The 23,750-nt window shown below is 38.3% G+C and overlaps 4 protein-coding genes and 1 long non-coding RNA gene across 6 annotated transcripts; 1 reads left to right on the top strand and 4 right to left on the bottom strand.

Moving 5' to 3' along the window:
- Positions 1 to 982: 982 nt before the first annotated feature.
- LOC131975801 (uncharacterized) lies at positions 983 to 1,716 on the bottom strand. Its single transcript, XR_009394754.1, has 3 exons — positions 1,579 to 1,716; positions 1,384 to 1,458; positions 983 to 1,177 (listed from the first exon to the last, which is right to left on the bottom strand). It is a non-coding gene; the product is annotated as an uncharacterized LOC131975801 (long non-coding RNA).
- A 1,180-nt stretch (positions 1,717 to 2,896) lies between these two features.
- Positions 2,897 to 6,661, bottom strand: pafah1b3 (platelet-activating factor acetylhydrolase, isoform Ib, gamma subunit). Of its 2 annotated transcripts, none has more exons than XM_059339257.1 (6): positions 6,401 to 6,661; positions 5,772 to 5,863; positions 5,345 to 5,434; positions 5,117 to 5,233; positions 4,840 to 4,962; positions 2,897 to 4,445 (listed from the first exon to the last, which is right to left on the bottom strand). In XM_059339257.1, exons 2-6 carry the CDS (start codon positions 5,850 to 5,852, stop codon positions 4,185 to 4,187), a joined length of 672 nt encoding a protein of 223 aa, XP_059195240.1. In that variant the 5' UTR covers positions 5,853 to 5,863; positions 6,401 to 6,661; the 3' UTR covers positions 2,897 to 4,184. The 2 variants fall into 2 exon arrangements, with proteins under 2 accessions (XP_059195240.1, XP_059195239.1); XM_059339256.1 differs by lacking the exon at positions 6,401 to 6,661 and adding an exon at positions 6,159 to 6,224.
- Positions 6,263 to 10,897, top strand: si:dkey-250k15.4 (uncharacterized). Its single transcript, XM_059339254.1, has 4 exons — positions 6,263 to 6,527; positions 7,765 to 9,048; positions 9,552 to 9,691; positions 9,813 to 10,897. Exons 2-4 carry the CDS (start codon positions 7,827 to 7,829, stop codon positions 10,431 to 10,433), a joined length of 1,983 nt encoding a protein of 660 aa, XP_059195237.1. The 5' UTR covers positions 6,263 to 6,527; positions 7,765 to 7,826; the 3' UTR covers positions 10,434 to 10,897.
- tlr21 (toll-like receptor 21) lies at positions 10,514 to 15,771 on the bottom strand. Its single transcript, XM_059339253.1, has 2 exons — positions 15,746 to 15,771; positions 10,514 to 14,060 (listed from the first exon to the last, which is right to left on the bottom strand). The coding sequence occupies exon 2, from the start codon at positions 13,981 to 13,983 to the stop codon at positions 11,044 to 11,046; it is 2,940 nt and encodes a 979-aa protein (XP_059195236.1). The 5' UTR covers positions 13,984 to 14,060; positions 15,746 to 15,771; the 3' UTR covers positions 10,514 to 11,043.
- A 692-nt stretch (positions 15,772 to 16,463) lies between these two features.
- Positions 16,464 to 17,649, bottom strand: cnfn (cornifelin). Its single transcript, XM_059340236.1, has 3 exons — positions 17,440 to 17,649; positions 17,212 to 17,348; positions 16,464 to 16,553 (listed from the first exon to the last, which is right to left on the bottom strand). The coding sequence occupies exons 1-3, from the start codon at positions 17,561 to 17,563 to the stop codon at positions 16,464 to 16,466; spliced, it is 351 nt and encodes a 116-aa protein (XP_059196219.1). The 5' UTR covers positions 17,564 to 17,649.
- Between the last annotated feature and the right edge of the window lie 6,101 nt (positions 17,650 to 23,750).

The raw sequence follows: 23,750 nt of genomic DNA, 5'->3' as shown, positions 1-23,750 counted from the left end.
CCACATGGAGAAATCCAGTCCTCTTGCTCCCTCTGCAGTCTTAACAGTCTTACTGTAAAATGAGCAGAAAGGTACTGTACAGTCAGTGATCTAATGCCTTGGTATCAGTTCTTGTTGGAAAGCTATAGAAGAATTTGATTTAAGTTACAGTTTTTTTGTTGGCCATTTCCTTTTATCAGATTTACTTTCATTAATGTGCAATACAGAACTCACACTGACAACAAAAGGGAAATCATATTATTGCATTACCTGTTTGTTTTTTTAATTAAATGTTTATTAGCAAGTACAGGTGCATCTCAATTAATTAGAATATGATGGAAAAGTCCATTGCCAGTAGTTCAAGTCAAATAGCCCCAACCAAGTATTGAGTCATATAGATAGACATACTTTTCAGAGGCCAACATTTCCATATTAAACATACTTTTAAAAATTGGTCTTTTGTAATATTAAAATGTTTTTGAGACACTGAATTTTAGGTCTTCATTAAATGTAAGCCATAATCATTCTAATTAGAAGAAATTAAATAAATTAAGACATGAAATGTTTCATTCTGTGGGTAATGGATCTATACAATATGTTATTTCCACCTTTTCCAACATTTCTATGATATTCTAATTTATTGAGATGCACCTATAAAAGTGTCTTTGTTAGTGTTTTGTGGTGGTTGTTGTTATTACTGCTGTTATTACTATAATAATAACTTAATACACTTGCATAGTGTAAGAAGTGTATTCCTTAAAGATACTGCATACTCTTTTGGTTCAAAATACCATTATTTTACTATGAAACCGTGCAACTTTTTGTGTTATGTGTGAAATATTAAACCTGTAAGTAAATGTGAGTCTTATTATTTCTTTATCAATAAAATATCTACACAATTTTGTGAGGACTTTATTAAAGAGGATACAGGAAGTTACAAACTCTTGTGAAATTTTGTCATATACACACAAACACTTTGCTGTTAGCTTAAAAAATACGACGTGTATATAGAGAAATACATATGACAGTGATCAATGCATGCACATCACTGCATATAAGGAAATGCATGTAGTTCTTCTTAGTGTTGTTCAGATAGGGGGACTGGGACCGAGGTGCCTCTTCTTAGCGACCTTCTTTTGTTTGGGAAACCAGCACTTCTTCAGATTCTTATTTTTTTCCCCCTGGCACACTGCTTTCACTTGTGGTTTAAAGAAAAGAAAAAGAAAAAAACAGATTAAGTTCACCGTCCAACAGGTTCTAAAATCTGTAATTAACATTTTTGAAAAGTCCTTAACTCTTTTTAGTTCAAGCCAGTGGAACATACTGAACACTAGGCTTGTCTCACTCACTCCAGGTTGTATTATGTCATTATTTTCTAAACGTCAAAAACTTTATACAACTCACGTTTTTGTTTCTTGCCGTTGCGTCTGCCAGGCTGCAGACAAAGGCAGCGTGTAATAATCGTTTCTTTTCCCTTCACTGATTGACCGAAACACCCAAAAGAGAAGAAAAAGTTAGGACAATGCATTCCATACTGAATACTGAGGCTCTGCAACCACATAAACTGATGAAATGTTATATAAGATAAGTTGCTTTCACCTCTACAGTTACACGGTCTTGGGAAGTTGAGTGGAATTGCAGTTGCTATTGGTTCCCCAACAGCAGTGGCTACAACACAAAAATACTTAATAAATATTAATAAACCAAAAAAAGGTAAAAATGTATTTTAAATATGAATCTCACCATCAGTGAATGTGCTGACACCCGGAGATTTTTCATGTGTCTCAGGAACACCTTTGAGAAAAAAATGCAGATTAAAATGCGCAGGATCTAATTTTACTTTTAAATGAATTAGTCTAATTATGATAAGGTATTCAATACCTTGGCCGTGATCAGTGAATATAAGGAACACAAGAACCAGCAGCAGAAAAGTCCTTGATCCCATGTTGTAGTCACACCAGTCCAGTCCAGTTAGTTCAGAAAAAGAAATCCTGCATGGGCACTAACTTACGTCTCAGTGAGGGAATGAGATGGTTGCTGTTGTGCTTCTTTATAAAGGATGGTGTTGATTTCTGAAACATGAGACGTGGCACATTTATCAACTGCCGGTTACACGAAGCATGAAGCTTGCCTTTCACAGTGGGTGACTGCGAATAACAAGAAATATTTGCCTTTCCCAGACAAAGTGATTTTGGCTTTGAGTAATGGATTGTTTTCATGGGAAAGTGAAGGATCCGCATGATTCTGACCTGCACTAAAAGAGCATTTGGATGCCAAGTGTGCCCATATTTTGCTCATATAAGTCCTGAGTGTTTTTTTTCTTAGAGGTTCTTGTGTAAGATATGACCTCATGGACTGCAGGAATTGACCCTGTCCAATAGTTGTATGATTTAGTAATTGCAGTGGTGGTACTGTTCAAGATTGTGTTACACAGTTAGTTACAGTTAGACATGCAAAAAAACTTGCAATCTCTCCAAAAAATATATAGCAAACAAGCAATAGGCTTATAATTAATCATAATTATGAGTGCTTGCTGTCAGCCATGTCAACACTACTGCAATGGATATGCCACTAAATGTCACATTTTAAGATCATGCTTGCTATGATCGTAAAACAGCCAGAATAAACAGGAGATATTATCTGTGCTGACTGTTGGATGTCGATTTTGGGGCAAAGCGAGACTTGTTCACCCTACTTGTGTTACAGAAATGCAGCTCTTTGCTCACAACCATGCCTGAGACCGTGACAAAACCAGGAGTGATTAATATCTTGTGGACCTAATCCATGCATGTGTGCTCATAGTAAACCTGCTGGTTAACGATCAGTCCTAAAAATGTAACACTGTGTCAGTGTCAATCCATCAATGTCTCTTACTCAGTGTCAGCATACAGATCTGATCAATCAAAGGACACAGAAAGCATTTTTCATATTTATTGCATTCTTCATCACTTACACAATCAGCAATCCTGAAGCATAATTCAAGTTCTGTAGCACAATCCTTTTCCAAGCGGCTCAGAGGCATTTTAGTGTGAAGTAAAGCCTTGTTAAACAGTCTGATTGGCCATTGTGTTGCAGATGAGATTATTCTTATAGCACAAGCAACTTTGGATATATTTATACAACTTCACAACCTACTCAAATAAATCCATGTTGGGAACAAAACCCAGCCTCTCACATCAAAGCATGTTGCTGTTACAATAGGTGAAGCAGAAATGTACAAGGGTAATTAATCAGAAATGTGACATGATAAAAGGCAAGTAAACAGTAATGGACAATCAAAAACATTTGGTCATTCAAATTAACATATACAAAAGACACAAGACAACAAAACGGAGTAAATAAAGCTATTGCCAAATAAATGTAACTCGTGGAACTTAGTGAAACTGAGAAACCACAATTATAGCAATTTCCTGGTAAGGGCAGTTTTCGCATCTCATGTATTTTTACCGTAAATATCCTGACATCTAAAGAGCCAAAGTCTCACAACCTTTTCCAATTACTGTAGTTCCTGTTCCTGTAGCCTCAGGCAGACAATGTCTTTTGTTGTGTACGTTTTTTTCTTTTCTTAAAAGCCGATATCTGTTCATGCTCTGAGGCAGAAAGGTGCGGTGAAAGGATGAAATCTAGAGCACCCGGTTGTACAAAAAGTTTTTAATAAAGGTGCAGCAACTCATTTTTTGACCTTCAGCATTTCTTCATGAGTGTAAAAAGTTGCTGCATCTTTTTAAAAAGCTTTGTTGATAACCACTGGAGTTAGTTATGTATAAGTGTCATCTCTTCAAATGTCATTTCCCTGTCTGGCTCCGACTCCTACGGGTGACAGACAGGGAGTTCCCCATATCATATTCATCATTTGTATCATGTGGCAGAGAAAAATAATCCTTCTATGGAAAAACACTGACGACCAAAAGCTAGTGGAACAGATAATTACCAGGATTTGAGGCAAGACTTTGTCTCTCTATAGCAGAGCACTTATAATTTCTGACTGTATCATAAAACCCAAAACAACTTTATGGTCCCATAATCTTTAACAGTGGTCACCAACCCTGGCCATGGAGAGGACTTACACAAATAATTTATCCAGCTTTTAGCCCCAAATAACTGATTCTATCCATCACTCACGGTGTGTTAATAAGCTGAGTGTGATGCTCCCTGGAAACAGGGATGAGGACCACTGTGGTAGTGTAAGTTTTTGCCCTGGTTGCTCAGTTCTCAGCTGGCTTATCTAGCATAGACTTGAGGTGGGCGTGCAGGGGTTCACACACAGCCTGATAGCCATGAGGGGTCAGGTGAAGGTAATCGTACATGTCCTGATGGGAGATGCTACCATTGGAGTGGACGAATCCTGGGTCCACGTTGAGGAAAGAGGCGTGGGGGAGGGAAGATATGGCCTCCTGGACTAGCTCATTCACCTTGGCATTTCTGTCCCGCAGAGGGTTTGGCAGTTTACCTCTGGGCAGGATACCCTGGAAAACAGATGTTTGGAATGTAAGTACATGCATCAATGGAAACATCTGTTTTCTATCGAACAGAATGTTTCCCAAAATTAAAATGAGCCTTAATCAGACATAAATCTTCACACACATGTCAGGTAAAATGCCAGTGTAGTTTGTATCTCCACCAAACATGCAAGCTCACCTGTAGTTCCATCTTAGCCTTTTAAATACTGTATGAAAAGTAGCAAACACAGAGTCCAATAGTCTAATAGTCTAAAGCTTACCTAATCTCACAAAGCTGAGATGGAACTAAGAGAGGCTACATCACTCTGCCGTCTGATGGTTGTATTTGTCACTTTCAACATGCAGGTGAAAAAAATAAGACTTTCTTTAAGGAATGCACCAGAAAAAAGAAAAAACCTACAAGGATAAGTGTCCGGGCATGGGGGAGCTTGTTCTTGACGACTTGCACAATAGCCATGATACCTCCACAGATCTGTTCAGCAGTCTGACCATGGTTGTTAGTGCCTACCCACAGCACAACCACCTGCAGCAACAAAAGACAAAAGAATGCATCACTGAGCATTGAAGGGTTTGAGTCAATACCTAGAATTTGGATTTTATCACAAAAAAGCACAAAGAGTCTACTGTCTGACTAAACAAGCCTGATCATGTTCTCTATTTTTAGCAGTGAGTTGGACCTTCGGGCTGATGTTATCCAGTTCGCCATTGCTCAGTCGCCACAGCACATGTTGTGTTGCATCACCACCCACCCCAAAATTGAGGGAATGGAGAGGAGAGAACAGCTGCCGCCATATCTGCAGACAAACCACAAGAGCAAAGCCAACACATATTAAGTTCACACAAGACAAACTATCAAACTCTGCATACAGTTACAAGCACAGGAAGGTGTGTGATTTATGTTTTACCCCAAACTGGTGCATGAGCTGAACAAGAGAGTCTCCAACAAAGAGGACATCAGGTTCTTTGTCTTTGCTGTCCGACACAAAGCGGTTGTGCTAGAGATAAAAGAAAACAACTCTTAAGACTTAAATATTATTGCAACGTATATTTGGAAATTAGAAGTGGCAATATTCCCATCCCCAGTCAATCTGATGAAAAACAAAAACAACTGGCAAGTTGCATAAGGACCTGGCACAATACTTTGTTTTCTTCTTTTAGATAATGTATCTGCTAAACTAAATGATTTATCTGTTGTTTTTATAAACTTTTATTCACATAACTAAACATTGACACAATGGAGACTAGGAAAACCTGGCAATTCATGGTCGTAGCTATGCAAAACCCAGGGAAGACGTAATAGAAAAATGAGAATAATAATATTATTTCACACACCATAGACATCCATCGACCATCTCCCTGGGTGTCTTCACAGGGAGTGGGTGTGGCGGCGGGGTTTGGGTCTTCTGCACTCATGACTTGGCTCTCTGTATTGAGGAAGCAGTCACGTAGAGTTTTTAGTGCTTTTTACAACGAAAACAACCCGACAAATCAACAGTCTCTAACTATAACTGCTAGCAAAGGCTAAAGAGGTTGGTAGAATTAGCCGCAGCAGCTAGCCTACTTGCTCATAGATGTAGTTTAACAGCGATATACCGGTCACTCACAAGTAACACAGGTTGTTATTAACGTTAAAATAGTCTAGCCTGTATTGTGCAAAAGGGAACAAGCCAGAGGTTTGCCTAGCGGCTACATTAAGATAAATTAATGAACATAGAATACCATGAAATCAAAAAATCGTCATCTCCCAATTCAGTTTCAGGAAGTAAATGCTCACTATGGTGGCCTGTACCATTGTTGTTGAGGGGCAACGACATGTAAGATGTCGTGCATGTTAGAATCACCCGACGTTTTAATAGTACTAAGGGATTCACGTTGATTTTATTCTGTAAGAAACACAATATCAAAGTGGCAAATTGTGCTTTGTTTAAGCGAATAGGATATAAAAGACGAGACCGTTTTACCTCTTCGCCTGTGTAAGTGGACTCGCCCAGCTCGTTGACGTTCATGGGAGTTGGTGCTGCGCAAAGGAACGCATCTACGACATGTTGCTGAGCAACGACATTTACAAGCGGCAAAAAACGGCGACAGGTAAGCGGCTCCGTTAATTAACGATTTTAAGTTTGTGTAAAATGTTTCTTAATAAATTATTAATATTATTTGTCTCACATGACATGAGGTTAAACTTAAGGTTAGTTACTGTGTTTCCAAGCAGCTACAGCTAAATTAACTGCAACTTCATACAGGTGTGCTTTAACTTCAAGTGCACCTGGTAGTTGACGTTATTCATCACCTGTTTGCTATCTACCAACTAGCTAGCAAAGCTGAAAGTTAAGCCACATTATATGCCAGAATCCAAATATACACTTACCGGTCACTTTATCGGGTACACCTGTGCAACTGTTCCCGGAGAAAAAAATATTAGATCACCCTTGTTTTCTTCATTGCATTTGTTCATTTTAATGTCTGGTACAACTAAAGATACATTTGCTTGGAGAAATATATTGTTAACAACAAAAATAGCTCATAAGAGTTTAATTTAAGAGCTGATATCTAGACAATTTCCATGGTTTTCTTTATAATGATTTTGGTTATCATTCATTCATTACCATTAACCGCTTAATTTGAAAATTCCAACCCTAAAGTGTTATAGAGGACATTTCAAGACTTTTACATTTGTGACTTTTTAAAAAAAAATGTTATGTATTTGTTGTATTTATGTTATGTATATTAAAATTTTATGTTGCAAATTAGGGTCAACTGAGTTATTATTATTATTATTATTATTATACTGATTGGTCAGATACGATGGTACCACTATTCTGTGACGTAGCCTGATCTTCACTGATTAGCTGGAGAAATCCATGTGGTTTTATGACCTCATGGCGAGGCATGGGGACCCTATTTCGTCCGCTGAAGTTACCAAATATGGTTCTTTGCCCAGTAAAGGGTTGAATTAAACTTTTATGAGCTATTATTGTTGTTATCATTATATCTGTCCAAACAAATGTACCTTTAGTTGTACCAGGCGTTAAAATGAACAAGAAATTGAAGAAAAACAATTTTTTCCATCACTGTATGTAATTAGCCAATCACATGGCAGCAACTCAATGTGTTTAACGTCACATATATCTTGAACTGTTGTTGGTATGTATGATCAAAGTTTGCAAGTTCACAGTCAAGAGTATCAACATTAATAATTTGATTGATAACCGAGTAGTTAAGTTGACATCACTGAGGTACAACAGTATCCTATCAAGGTTACCGATGTTTTTATCTCTATTTCCTACAGACTTACAAACGACTAAATGCATTAATCTTTCTACAGAATCTGATGCAGCATGAGCCACGTGTGTGGCAAGGCTTCATCAGACAAAGAAAAGATCTCAAATGTCTTCAACAAGCAAGTACAAACAAAAGATAAAAAAACATTGCTTAGTAAATAGATTAACTGCTGACTGCAAATGTTTAAAACATACTAAGACAGATGGGTATCACAAAATGAAACGACTGATGAGTCGCAAGGAGAGGAGTCAGATGAGAGGTGGTGGGAAAGAAGCCTCACAATCCAAATCACATCATCAGCACCGCCGCCGCCAAAACAGTAAAGACATGGCGTTTTTCCAGAACTGCTGTCATAGTGGCTGTCATTGTCCTTCAAGGAGAGATGCACCATTTCCAAACGTTGTTCCTGCTGCACAAGAGCCCAGCATAATCACAGACAGCCGCCTGATAGGACACCATGGCCTGTTCAACCATGAGGTGAAGTCTATCGACATTGAGCGCTTCTTAAGTGAGCAGAGAAAACGGGAGAAAAGTGGACAGCAAGTACAACAAAAGAAGAATGCCACTTCACATCCATCTTCAGCATCTTACATTCCTTCTCCATTCTCCACTAATGATTTGTTTGGTGCTGGTACTGATGAGGTCCTGCCATTAGAAAAAAAAACAGCCCTTGATGATACCCAGAAGGAAGAGAAGAAAATCAGTCAGGGATCAGATATTACACCAGGGCAGAGACCACAGCAACATCCTGGTCATTCATCTGAAAGTTTGAAAAGCATCTCTTCATCGAAACACAGCTCCCTCCATGTAGAGATACTTAAGAGCAAGAAGACCACCCCTGTTGTGTCTGAAAAGAGCAGAAAGTTACAGCTGACATCCACTGCTGTGAGAGAAAAAGTGAAGACATCAAACAGGAAGGTAAAGAGACTTTCTACTCTGGAGCACACTCCAAAGATCCAGCGTTCAGAGTCTCCCATCCACCAAATACAAGATCATGATCTGAGTCCAAGCCCGATTCAGGTCTCAAGCTCACACAGCGCCAACAGCTTTGACATTCAGCACAGAAGGCGAGATCCAGAGTGTATATCGAAGTCTGTCAGTGCAGTGGCAGCAGGTTTGTGTGACTGTTTGCAGTTCCCACTCCTGAGGAGGAGAAACCTAGTGGCAGAGAGCAGGGAGGTGTTGTTGAAAGCTCTACGGGAGAGGCATGGACCCCAGCTTCAGGAGAACCTCCTTGAGGTGCAGCGATGTCTCAGTTTTGGTGTAGATCCAGCAAAGAAAGTCCAGGATCAGGAACCAACCATGATAGAAGAGCTCTCGTCTTCAGGTAGGCACAAAAAACATTAATATCTCTGGGATAAATCAAATATGCAGATTTATCTCATTATCTCTTTTATCCCATCTAGAATAGTAATAATCAATGAGTATTGCTTTAAATTCTAGGAACATTATTTAGCTTCATCTGGTAAAAGCATTACATTTTAAATGTTTCAGAATTCTATAGTATTAATATTGATTACCTTTTTTATAATACTGTACGTCAATGTTTACAGTGATACTTATCCATATTACCCAGCTTTAAAGCTGCCCTTTGCAGTTTTCTTTTTGTTATTTATCAGAGTGTTTTCTTGAGGCCTGACAAACCTTTCTTACCTTACTTTAAAAATGTAATTGTTGACATCCATTTTATACTAGATTTAGATTTGGCCTTGGTCTGGTGTTGAATTAATACACCATAATAGCATGTATTCAGTACAGATACATTGTAAAAAAGCACTCTATACTTTGTAGTTTGTGGCCAGTATTTCAGTTGCGTCTTCTCCTTTTCAGATCCATTCACAACTGTTTTCCATACTAACACTGCCAGCCAGCCATGTTTTGACACCCAAACAACCACATCTTTCAGAATGACAGGAAGTAAGTATTTTAACTGGAAGTCCAGACCACAGCCACACCAAAACCTGGAACAGGTAAGAATTTAATCCTACCCTTTCACTGTCTTATTTAAGTTAATATCACATATCATTCCTCTAGCTCAGACAAAAGATTCCATTACTCTGGAATAAAATGCTTTCTGGTTTTCATGTTAAGACCCCTGAGTGGTTGACAAGCCCTGTGGAAACATCTGTCAACATTTTGGATGATATCCTCAGACCTACGGAGTTCTGCATGGACTTTGAGCCCTCAGGAGTTACAGCCAGTGATCAATTGTTGTCTCCCACCGCATGCTGGGGAGAAAGAGGCTCTGCATCTCAGCACCGGGAAGACAGTTTAAACAGGCAAAGGGGCAAAGAGGCTGTTATGTTGGATTCCTTTGAAAACGGTTTCATGAACTTCGCCAGAGCAGCTCCAGAGAGGAGCAGTGGGTCTCAGTTCAATGGCAGCAACATCCAGCCTTTATTTCCTTTTCAAACACAGTTTCTTGATAAATGTTCAGCAGAACCAGTGCACTTTCCCCAGGCAAAAGGCCAATTTGAAACTGACAGATACTCTTTTGCTCCCTCTTTCTCTGCCCAAATTCACCATCCTCAGCAGGGCTTCCATCCTTTTAGCCAATTCAGTCACCCTTCAACTTGCCCTCCCCTCAGGTCCCACCACACTGACATGATTCATTACCCACCGTCTCACATGCTTGAAGGAGAGCCAGCAGCTCCTCGTTCATCTTTCCCGAGCCCTGAGCATTGGTCCTTCCCTCCTATGAGACTGTACTAATGTGTGGTGAAGCTCAAAAAACAATGCATGCTTAATCCATACCATCAATACTTATTGTTCACAGTCGGTGAAAATATAGGTTAGGTGCTCACGTTTTATTAAAAACACCGTATCAAATGTAGTAGCAATAGCTGACATCTCAAGGGTTACCTCGTTCATTCTTTTGTCCCATTTATGCTGAGATAAAGAAACACAAAATTATGTATTGTTTGCATCATTGGAACATTTTTTTAATATGCAGAACTGTACAGATATTTTCTTTGACACAGATGTTATAGGGGCAAATTCTTTACAAAGAAATTTAGCCAAGACTGTGCTATTGTGAAAGCTTTTTGACATTTTGTTGTATCTATGTGGCTATATTTAAAAACAGTGGAACACCTTTGTATAATTGTGCAACAATAAAAAAGACGTGCAATATCTAGCATTGCTAAAGATCAAATTAAACTGAGCATAAGATATGACATTTCTGATTCATGCTTATTATTAGTCTTACTGTACACATTTACACCATATTCTCAGGATTCTGTCCCAGCAACAGAATATTTGATTATTCATTAAATGTACAGAGAGGTTTGTTGACAATCAAAAATTAAATTGTCAAATCTTTTCAAGGTTGCAAGTAATAGTTTTCATCTGATGTTTCAGTCTCAAGACGTTCAGTTTCTTTTATTTCACGACCTTCACTGTCATTTTCATTTTCAAGTCTGCTCCCGGTTCTCATCGCCCTACGTAGCTGACTCCAAAACAGCTCTTGGGCCTGCATCGGGTTAGTGCAGTCTGGGCCAGGCCACTGCAGATAAGTCTTTTTCAACATGACTTTCCTCATGCGATGGTAGGACGACACTTGCCTCTCTGTTATTGGCTCCAGAAACACGAGCAGGAGAACATCTCTGTGTTCATCGAAGAGTCGGTAGCTGGCCAGTTGGATTTCCAGAGAACACCACTCACTTCTTAGGAAACTCCTGCTCACCACACAAATAGTTTTACGACTGTTGTATACAGCAGAGACGATGTTATCCACAATATCGCGGCCAAGCTCAAAGTCCCTGTGATGTAGGCAAAGTTTAAAAGACGATCCATTTCCTTCCAGGTTGGGCATTAACTGCTCCGTGACCCATTGTTCATCAGAGGAATTATAGGAAATAAATGCATCATATTTGCAGTTTTCCTCCTCCTCTCTGAGTCTGCGCCACTGCTCACTAAACCAGGAACGGAACACATAATAGCCATACTTCATTTTCCAATATAGTTTGACATAAAGTAAAGGACTGACTGTGAACAAAAAGATCACAACCGCTGTGCTTAAGAACAGGTACTTGCCAAGATCCATGTAGCAAACATTGGTTTTAAAGTTGTAGAATCTGTGTTTTGCATCATGTGGGCATGGCAGATTGTAGAGATAGACCACCTGGACATCTGGGTTATGTACTGTCCAGTTTTGCAGCAAGTTATTCTTGCAGGTGCAGCTTAAAGGAATATTACGTATGTCAATGTATTTGAGTTTAGGTAAACTTTTTAGTACATCAACGTCAATATCCTGCATCACATTGCGGTTTAGCTGCAGGGTCCTTAACTGTGTAAGATTCCCAAAAACCTCCTTTGTGATGTTCTGAATACCCATATTTTCTATAGTCAATTTGGTCAAATTTCTTAGATTTTTAAAGACTCCCGGTTGCAGTTGTGTCACCCCAACACAGCAGTTATCCAGTGTGAGAAAACGTAAACCTGTCAGATCATCAAAGGACTCAGGAGCAAGATAAAAGATATTATTGTTGGTGAGATACAGAGATCTCAGTGAGTGTAGGCCACGGAATAAAGTGCGGGGTAAAATAGTGAGGCCATGCGGCCGCTGCGAATCCAATTTCAGATCACTGAGTTTGGTAAGATTCGCAAATGGTGAAATGTTCACTCTGTCTTTATTAAGGAAGTCAATCATATTACTCTGTAAATCCAGAGTTGTTAATGTGTCTTGAAACGCATAATAGAAGGAAGTGTCTATCTTTTTAAGGTTGTTTCCATCTAGATATAATTTGGACAAACTATTCAGTCCATCAAGCGCAGACTGCTGAAATCTAGCGATCTTATTACCTCCTAAGTCCAATATAATCAGATTCCTGAGATTGTGGAAGGTCCCATCGAAAATGACATCAATACGATTGTTGCGTAGGTTAAGGGTTAGCAGGTTGGAATTATCTTCAAAGGTGTCCTTAAACAAATCAGTCAAGAGGTTATGGTCCAACCGGAGTGTCACAAGTCTTTTAAGACCTTTTAGAGCTTTATGATGGAGAAAAGCAATCGTATTTATGTTAAGCTTTAGCGTATTTATATTTGGCGTATTATTGAAAGCATAAGGATTGACTGAGAGGATGCGATTGTAACGATAGCTTAGCACTCGCATATTTTTAAAAAGGACCATATTTTGTGTTTCACAGGATTTGAGGCTGGTCAGATGGTTATGCTCTGCAGTGAAGTTTGTTATTAGTGGGTGACTCTCGAGAAAGTTCAGACAAACTGTTTTTGTTAGGTTGTTGTGGGATAGATCTAGAGTTCCTGTGATGTTAGGACAATAGTGCAGTGTGTAGTTTGTTAGATTCTTAATCCCATTATAACCTAGGCTTAAATTTTTAATCCATTTCACCTTTGTCTTTAGCAATTTGCATAGCTCTATGAGCTTGTGGGGGTTTTTTAGACCTGTGCCAGAGAAATTAACGTGACCTGGATTGACATTGCTGATTTTTAAAAACTTCACTATATCAACTCTTGTCGAGTTCAAACTCAGATAGTTTACATGCCTCAAATCCACCTTTTGAAAGGCTGTTGTCGGAAGCATACGATTGTTTGACAAATTTAGCACCTGGATGGACCTAAGAAAGGAATGCTGACAACCTAATGTAGACAGGTTATTTCCACATATAGATAATCTAATGAGGGATTTGGGTAGTGACACATTTGAGTGGTCGAGAGAGGTCAATTTGTTAAAGCAAAGATCTAGTTCCTTCAGGTTTGTTAGATGTGACACAGACTCAACAATCCCTGTGAAGTTTGTCAGATTGTTGTGGTTCAGGATTAAAGTGTCCAGATTGGAAAGATCTGAGAAAATGCCTTTAGGGAGCTGCTCTAATGTGTTGTTTGCCAGTGAGAGGAAGGTGAGGTTCTGTAAGCCCTTAAACACCAAAGGGTGGAGCTTTGATATCTTGTTAAAAGACAAATCAAGAGTCTTTAGCTGATGCAGGTTTCGGAAAGCAAATCCATCGATGATCCTCAGTTGATTCTGATCTATTCTGAGATGTTGAAGGTTTGGTAGACCAACAAAGCTGTTGTTGGGAATGTGCTCCACAGGATTATTAGTTATGTTGAGCTTGACCGCAGATTGCAGTAGGTCATTTATAATGGCAGCCATTTTTTTTTCCTTCCGACGGGCACACGTGAAACTTGTTCTATTTGAGGATTGGTCTTCAATGCAGTTTTTGAAGCTGTAACCAGTGATGAGTTGAACAGCACTGAGTACAACTGTTACTGTCAGCAGCTTATAAATTAGACTTGCCATTATGTCTTGTTGCAGTCCAAACAAACTTGTCTTGTCAACAAGGCTTCTTGTTCATCAGTTGAATGTGATACAGGAATCTAAGGACAGGACAGAGAGCAAGATGTTTTATCACTTGTCACATTGTATGTTGAATTTTCAAATCACACTAACTACTTCCTAAGCACATGAATCCTAATACAGGGCTGCTACCACAATCCTTAGGTATACATTGCCATTCATACTGTACATGCCAGTCTTGATTTCATACCTTTGCAGGGTTTTTTTTTTTAAATGGCAAAATAATTTGAGGTATCCTTTTATAAAATGTTCACATACTCATAGGTGGATATTTTCATTTTAAAGCTTCCAAAAGTTTGAATTTTCTCCTTAGAACATTGCGTAAACGCATACTGGCAGAAAATTGGCATTTCATATCTGATTGCTTTCTGCTAAACGTTTTGTTTGTATTTTTATCTGTTAGCCTGAGAACCTGTAAACTCATGTTTTATTTGCTCTGAAGGATGTGCCTGGTCCCCCTCCCATTCAGACAGATTTCCAGCTGACCAGGCCCTGGCGTCTGTATGCGGCGGGTTTGATATGATGACCGACAGAGGAGTGTAACCATCCTAGACCTTTAAAGTCACACATCACGTATTACTGCTCTGATTGGTTCTAGGTCTATCAAATTACGTTCAGTCCGCAGGTCTGTCCAGGGTAACACACAAGTTTAAGAAAATCTGATCAAACCGTCAAGCTAGTCAGTGTTGATCAAAAATTAGTAAAGATTCTTTGCCTAGTTTTCACCTCAGATGTTTTCAGAAACACATTTTTTTATTGCTAAGCCTGTAACCAGGTTGCCTTTTTTATTGCATGACCCAGCTCTACCTCAAGTTTCAATGCTGTGATTGGTTGTGGGTTTGTTCAATTGTGTTTCCCTTCTGATCTGACTGTGTCATACCAGAAACAAAGCTCTGAGTTTACCACATTGTACTTTCATGATCCCCACCTGAAGTATTGTTGCATTTCCCAAGAAATGTGAAACTTTCATAAGGAAAACTGTGTTCCTCTTTCCTCTCGTGATGTTTTAATATCCCTTTTTCAGTCTGCTCCTATGCTCTTCCTCCTCCTCCTCCTCCTCCTCATCTGCCTCCTATCAGTTGATTCACTTTGCTATATTCCACACCTGATACTATTTAAAAACATGCCATGCCAAACTGAGCACACCCTCGTCTCTTTTACAAGTTTCTCTGGCATGCTCTTTGGGTTGAACACGTTTAACAACATTTCTCAAGCCTCCACAACTGACTCAGCCTTCAACTAGCATGCGTCTGTGTCACTAGCTAGACGTCTTTTGAATTTCTTATCCTGTTTTTGAGTCTTTGGAATTGTATTCTCTAACTTTATAAAAGCAGGAATCACTGAGCACTGTGCTCGACAGTGAGTTATTGCAACAGGAACGGACCTTAGATGACTAAATCTTTACAACATTCTCTGACAATCCTCGTGTGAGTAACAGCAGCATTGGCAAATAATCCTTGGAGATTTTCTGTCATAAACATCCTCCCATTATTTGACCTACATTTCAGATTCAGACTATTTTATCTTTAGAGAGGATATTTTTAGTCTAAAAGCTGGCTGTTGTCCCAGAAACATCTTCCATAGAATATATAACAATAAAGTCACCTTCTTATAATCTTTCACACTACACCTGCCAGTCGCTGCCAATTATGTTAATTTATTTAAAGTTCAAATTGATACATTATTCAGCCGTGACAAGACTCACCAGTTCAAGCAAATGCTGTTCGCCTCATCTCGTCTCGCCTCGCCTCGTCTGAGAACTTCTTGTACTGTGAATATCTTAGATTCTCTCTAAATCAGGAAGAGGAACAAGGATGCAGCCAATTCCTCTTATGTCTATTCAGTCACGACATAATTCAAAGAGGTTTTTATTGAAATTCATATACATTAACTAATTGAACATCCATAAATTACTCCCTTTATAGAATATTAGTTGAACACATGATATACATTATTGAACAACATTGTATGCACAAAAATCAGTATAATTTCATTCCAAAATAAATAATGTGTGTAAATTCACCACTAGGAGCTTGCTTATTATCTGTAAGGGAAAGGTCAATGTTCTTCATATCCTTTTTTTTTTTTTTAATCATTACTAGCTCGTTGCATATAGACAATTTCATCACAGTGACAGTGAAAGTTTCACCCTGATGAAATTGTAAAACTTATTTTGTTCCATCTGAATTGTTTAGCCTGGTCTTAAAGTGGTAATTTAGTCTATTAATCAGGCAGCTATTATTACATTGTAAACCTTTTACATACTTTGGCAATATCATACATCATTTATGTTAATGCCAATAGATTTATTTAGATTTAAATTGTAATTTAAAATACAGAGATGGTGTCCAAACCAAGGAATGCAAATTTCCATATATTCTCTTTCTTTGTAGGTTGAAATGTAGATTCAGTGTCCAGTCTTTTTATCCTCTCCTCTTCTGCTCCCGTGCCATTTGACAAAGTCCACATAGAGGCAGGCAGGCCATGATGACCCAGTCATCACACACTGAGCCCTAGGAAGAAGCACAGGGACAGCAAACTGGTGACAAACATCAATTATCATGCAAAAAAGAGATTAGTTAGTAGAGGTGGGAATCACCAGAGGCCCCTGGTGACGATGCAATTTTATCCCAATACTTGAGTAACGATTCGATAATTTTGCATTTTTTTGGTGAGTATTGCAATACAATATATTGCGATATAACTGTTTATCTGCATTTTGTGTCCACAAAATTTAATTCAATCAAGAATTGTTTTGTCAAATAAGAGAAAATTCGCAGTCTGTTAATCTAACGTCAGTCTTTTTATTCCTCCACAATGAGAGTCAAACCCACAGACTGACCAACAAAGTGTTCAGTCAAACTGAACTGATATCAAACATGTATGGACGACAACAACTGCAGCATTTTATCAAACTTTCCTCAGCTTTAAGCTTTACTGAAAAAACTGCCAAAATAGTGTCAGCCTGCCGGCGGTTGGAATGGTAAAAATTGATACTGGGCGGCCATGAATCGATAGAATATTGCCACGCAAAATATTGTGATACTGTGCTGAATCGATTTTTTTCCCCCACCTCTATTAATTAGGGTAACGAATATGTTTTACACTAACCCACGGTCAGAAACTGGGTCTCTGCATTTCACAGGTCCTACAAAATAGCATCCTACTTACTTCAATGTGGTATCTGCTGCGTATGCTTGTCCTTAGAGCAATCATGGCCCCTGGAAGGAAGGGCAGGCAGCAGCTGTCCCCGTTGTCCTGAGCCACTTTACAGCCCAGGATACATGGGACAAAGGTTGCACAAAGACCTGGAGGTGAAAAACATTTTGTCACATTGGATTTCATTTTAAAGTTTTAGTTCATTTCTGCTCCCTTCCACAAACACGCATAAAAACTTACAGATCCCACAGTCTTCACAGCAGTCGCACACATTTGAACTCCAGTCTGTTAATCCAGGTGACATAGAGTACTGCGTAACAGTGACCTGAGGCTGAGAGCTGACCACATTTGACTGAAACGTCATCGCTGCAAGTAGAAGAAAAGCAATATAAAGGTGTTAAAACAGATCATATTGTACTATTGCACATTAATATTAAAACTAAGAGATCCCAGTTCACTTCATATTTTCTCTAAAGCCGTATTTGCAGCAAAGTTACCCCAAAACAAATATCTGGCTCCATGTTAAGTCCTGTACCATCGAAGCTTGTGCAGGTTTTCATTGCAACCAAAGATTATTTAAGCTGATTTCATTAATGGTGCCAAAAAGGGAAGCATTAAATCACCAGATTCAGCTACTCAAATGAATTGGAATTACACCTGAAGACTCTTCATTTAGTCTGATCTCACCTTCTGATCTTTGTGTACGGCTCCTAAAGGTGGTCTGACGGTCTGGACGGCCACGGGCTAAATCCACAAACAGGTGGGCTGTGGAATGGCCACAACTCTTATACCCAGTCTGACATCACTCTAACCGAGCCCAGTTTCTGTGGCGATATGGCATGGCAAACAATGACCATTTGAGCAGGTGCAAACACCTTGTAAAGACAAAACAAGTGTTTAGTTTTGGGGCGTATCACCTTTTAACTGGGTTCATCTAACATGACGTGGTCTTTATCAGCATAGAGTACTTGAAGAACAAACTAGGTGTATAGTGCATATTTGTATTTCAGCAACTTAGAAAGCAGGTTTTACATTTAGGGCAGGCGTGGTGTGTGTACACACTGTGGGCCCAACTCTATGAATAGGAAAATAATAATAAATAATGACCCTCAAGTTGATCTGAGTTTGTTTGTGCTCTTGTGTTTCAATGCATCTTTTTATTTTCATACATATGTGAGTTTGTGTAGTATGTCTAGATATACACATGGGTCTGTACAAAACACAAAAGGCTCCGGTATTATTTAAAATACAAGACCAATTTTTTATATGTTCATCTAAGTATCCACTTCCCTTTAGCCGTAGGCACAGTGAGACTTTATAGAGTTTGTATACAGCACATAAGACAAAAACAACATTAAGGAAGTATAAAAGTGTTTAAACAATAACAGAATAATAGAACATAACTTACACTCAAAACAGAAAACAAAAAATACAAATGACAATAATACAATTATAATTAGTTGTTTTATTCTGTCAAAACAATATAGTTTGTTTATAAGGCCATCTTTTCTACCGCCTATGCTAATGGTATATCCCATTTCTCATTTGGTATAGTACATTTCTATGACAGAATAGTGTCCGGTGTGACTTTTACCTTTGTGTTTGCATGCATACAAAAGAAGCCACACTAATAGTCAAGCCAGGAAATAGATTACAGAATCTCAACTACTTGAGCACTGTGTGGTGGTGGCCGTTTTTGTTACAAGCACTGACTCATTTACAAATACACATTAGTCTGGAATCTGTCAGTTCATTTTGATTTCCAAGGGGCGTTGGCAACAAGCGCAGACCAGAATGCTTCTGAATAGACCTACAACCAATCAGAGTAGCAGTGTTGTTTTTTTTCCATTTTCAAGCAGGAATAACATGGTACAGCTGAACAGTACACTAAATGCGGTAGTGGACTGCAAACTGAATTGCCCTATTTGGGATAAATTAAGTTGTTTGAATTGAACTGAATTGAATTGAATTGAATTGAATTGACTGTGTACTATGTATTCTACTTAAGTAATGTTGTGGTCCTCTGCTCTATCGTTCTTTTCTTTACTCAGATAATCATGGTTGAGTGGTTCAAAAGATGTGTTTTGTATTATGTTTTAAATCCTAAAATAAATATTAAAAACAAAACGTTACACTACAATGTGTTTTCTGAAAATAGTTGAGGTGAGAAATGGGCAACGCAGTAACAGGAGCTTGATTCATATTTGATCAGCGCAGTGATACGTGAGGTGTGACTTTTCAGGTCAAGACTGGTCATATCAAACCCGCCCATACAGACATTCACACTGTTATTAGTTGGTTGAGAATATGCTCCCCTCTGTCTCCCCCTTTCACTCTGTCCTTCTCACTGTCAGTGAAGCCAAAAACAAAAACTTAATATCATTACAGACTGAAGAACCATATCCATCTATACATTTTGACTGAATATTGACTGCTAATGAAGCTATCACGAGGCTGGTCACGAGGACACTCAAACTGTAAATGTTACAGCACCTTGTCTTTAAAACATTTATAAACATATTCAGCTGCTAGACACTAGAGACACTAGGCTCTCTTTTATTATATAAAATGTTGGGTTTTTTTTTTTTTTTTTAAGAAAATTTGTTTTTAAACTAGTAATCCTGCTGTAAAAGCTGGTTAAATACAATTAATTTTCATATGCTCAACATCTGTGACTGGTGTTGAAGGTACTTTTTACACAGCACTACCCTCCCAAATAAATCTGTTTTATGAGTGTTTCTTCATAAGAGGTCTGACATGTACCTCTGTGGGGTCAAATACCCCAAACATAAGTTAAGTCACCATGTAGGATAGTGTGCATTTCTTTGTCTGTCACTAACTTTTATATATTTGTACATGGAAAGCCCATAATGAACTATTCCCTTATTTGGCATACTAATCGTGTGTTTTGTCATGTTTCAATTTGCAAGCCCAGTTTGTGGCAAAGGGAAAAGTTTTCACTTCATTAATTTTTCTGCATACCTTTTTTAATGCACATGCAGCGGTTTAGTCTGTGAGACTCCAAACAATGAGGAAGTAAAGCCAAAACAAAAGGGTTAATACTATAAGGAATATTTTTTACTTATTTAAAATGGGTTATTATGGGTCTGATGATGCCTCAAGAGGCTGTGGTATTAAAAATACATGAATAATCTTTAGTTGATTGTATGATGGCCATGCATTACTCTTTTTTTCTTTTCTTTTTTTGAACCACTGAATTCCCAGAAACATTCAGCTCAAGTAGCACTTCCACGTTGGGTATTTGCTGTAGGTGCGGCCTAAATCATGATCCCACTGCGGTTGGTATTTACAGATCTGAGCCGCCGATATGATTATCACCAGAAGTTGGATTACAAAAACACCTGCCAAGACAAGATGAGACAGCACACAAATGCATTGTTATCCTCTGCCATGACTCATTTCCTACAGGCATCATTTCACACTAGTGCATTTAAAAAAAATATTTTTTACATTTGTCTCACAGTCGTCAAGTTTGAATCTAGGCTTGGTTAAAAACAAACAAAAAAGCAAGCTATTCAGAATCATTTCCACTGCCTGAGAAGCTGAATATGAAGGCTGAGAAGTAAGAAACGGCAGTACAAAGAGGCCAAACTAGGTTTAAGATCAGTTGGAAACAGTGTTTCCATTACATAGTTTGTCCACCAGAGAGCACTGACTAGTTGATTTTTACACTGTGAAAAGTCCTAGTATGTTTAGTAATCTTGGTACTTACTGTAATACTAAAATAATCTAAAGTGATCGGTATCAATTAGAAATTATATTTGATTAATAATGAGTTTTTGTGTTTTTTTCTGTTTTGTGATCTCAAATATCAATATCAGTGTGAGTCCAGTATTTGTCTGTTTGGATTTCACTTAAGTGACGTGTACATATTTTCTTTAAAAGTGGAACACTATCGAGGGCTGTAGCGTTCATTTTTGCCTTCAAGTCACTTAAACAAGCCACAGGGATACTGAAGTGTCCTATGTTTTTTTTTTTTTTTAAAAAGCACTCAAGTGTAGTAGTAAAGCACCAGACGCCTGTTCATCTTAAATAGACACTTTGGAGAGGTCAGAAGAATAAGTGTGCCCTCCCTTTTACTCCCCCGAGTAAATTCCAGATTACATACAGACATGCAGTCTATATAACTAACTTTAACAAGATGCTTCTGTGGTGTATTTGCACTGTTCGTCACTTCCACAAAAGGAAGCAAAACATAAGTGATGTTGAGCAATCATAACATTTACCAGAAGACCCTCCATCGACACTGAAGTAACCACGAAAGTGTTCGCTTCCTCACACATTTGAGCTGTTTTTGAAAATAAATCATACTGAAAGGGGATTTTGCTCATTCCGTCTATCCTGTCTGTCTGTCTGTCTCTGTCTCTAGTTTGTGGAAGTAAAGTAAAAAAGGGGCTTTGTGACACATCGCTGAGCTTTGTCTCTCAACCAGCATTTGACTGCCCCAGAGCTGAGTCTGCATGTGTTAATCAAATCAAATCAAATCATCTAATCAAACTTTATTTATATAGCACTTTTCATACATATAAATGCAACACAAAGTGCTTTACAAAGAATAAGAATAAAAACAGTAAACAATAAAAATGACAAAACCCACCCCTCCCATCCCCACATACACATCTGTATGTACACATACACATACATGCACACACAAGCACATAGACACGCACGCACACAAACACACACGCACAGACTCACACACAGCACATATTGATTGACAGTGTAGAGGCATGGTAAGGCACCGAGGATCCAGATGAGGAAAAAGCAACCTGTGGGAGCATCCACACTGAGAGGTGGCAGAGCCCACAGCTATAGAGGACGCCGTCACAGAGACCACCAGGACCCGGGTAGACCGGGGCGGACTCCACACATGGTGCAGAGCCGCCCAGTCCCCCGGGCCCAGGGAATCTCCAAGACCACATCCCCACGGGCAGACCGAACACACAGCCCAGTGCAGAGACCCCCATGAGGAAACACTGGAGCTAAAGACTAAAAGACAACAGGACAGGATAAAAACTAAAAGACTAAAAGGCAACAGGGCAGGATAAAGACTAAAAGGCAACAGGGCAGGATAAAAACTAAAAGACAACAGGACAGGATAAAAACTAAAACACTTAAAGACAACAGGGCAGGATAAAAACTAAAAGACAACAGGACAGGATAAAAACTAAAACACTTAAAGACAACAGGACAGGATAAAAACTAAAACACTTAAAGACAACAGGCCAGGATAAAAACTAAAACACTAAAAGACAACAGGACAGGATAAAAACTAAAAGACAACAGGTTTTGATAAAAACTAAAGTACAACTGGGAAGAAAATACAAACGATGTGATGAACAACAAAATAAGTAAATAGATAACTAAATAGGTGGTCAACACCTAACTGACTAATGGTCAACAACCAGAGGTTTCACAAAAGAAATATGATTTTTCATACTAACTTCTTCATAAAGCTTCTTCTCCTTTTTCAAACTCTTGAAGTCAGTTATAATGTGAACACAATATAGAGTGTAGGCGGAGGTCTTCGACTCTACGGCGCGGAAGTGTTTGCTCATGTCAGATATTTGCAGAAAGGTGTGAAATCATCACCACAAGATTATATTTACTTTAGATTTGTTTTACAGAGCCACTCAGAGATTTTAATGCATTTCATGTCACTGCACAGTTTGCTCTTGCACATGCCATTTTGGTATCAGTTTCTCCATAGCCTCTCTGATGAGCATGTTTTTTTGTCTTCAGTGGTGGAATGTAATTAAGTAAATTTACTACTTCAGCACAGCTTTGAGGTACTTGTAATTTACTTGAGTATTTCCACATACAGTGCTTAACAAATGTATAAGACCACCGGTTTATGCCACGTCCGTCCTAAATTAACAGCACTAGTAATTACCAAAATATTTTTTTGTGTTTCTTATTGCTAAAATATAAGTATTATTGTGTTGTGAATTTTTTAAAATCTACTCTTTACAAAAAAAAGTAAAAATAAATAAACAAATAGTAAAGCACATTGTTATTTCTTGATTGACTTCCCAGTGAGCCGGCTCAACTCTGGGTATAAAAAGGTGAATTCAGTTTATTTGCCAAATAAATAACAATGACATTTTAAGTTTTAAACAAGCTTTTGAAAGATTTCTAAAATATTATGTTTTGTCATTTTTATGAGAGGTGGTCTAATACATTTGTTAAGCACTGTATGTAACTTTAAACTTCTACTTTTTAAACTGTACTTTTTCCTCCACTACATTTAACTGCCAGCTTTAGTTACTTTTCAGGTCGAGATTTAACATGAAAAAATATGATAAATTTAAAATGATTACATGTTTATAAATTAAACCACATAAAAGTATATTAAAATTAGCCCTACATGGACAACAGTGAAACACTGCTTACATAAATGCATCAAAAATAATGATCCAATAAAATAGAATATGTGTAACAATCTGAGTGGGTTCATTCTGCATACAGAGTTCTCTTGATGCTTTAAGTACATTTTGATGCTGATACTTTTTTATTTTTACTGAAGTAAA

Source organism: Centropristis striata, chromosome 8 (assembly GCF_030273125.1).
Source record: "Centropristis striata isolate RG_2023a ecotype Rhode Island chromosome 8, C.striata_1.0, whole genome shotgun sequence".
Taxonomy (NCBI): Eukaryota; Metazoa; Chordata; class Actinopteri; order Perciformes; family Serranidae; genus Centropristis; species Centropristis striata.
This window is presented reverse-complemented; position numbering and strand designations above follow the sequence as displayed.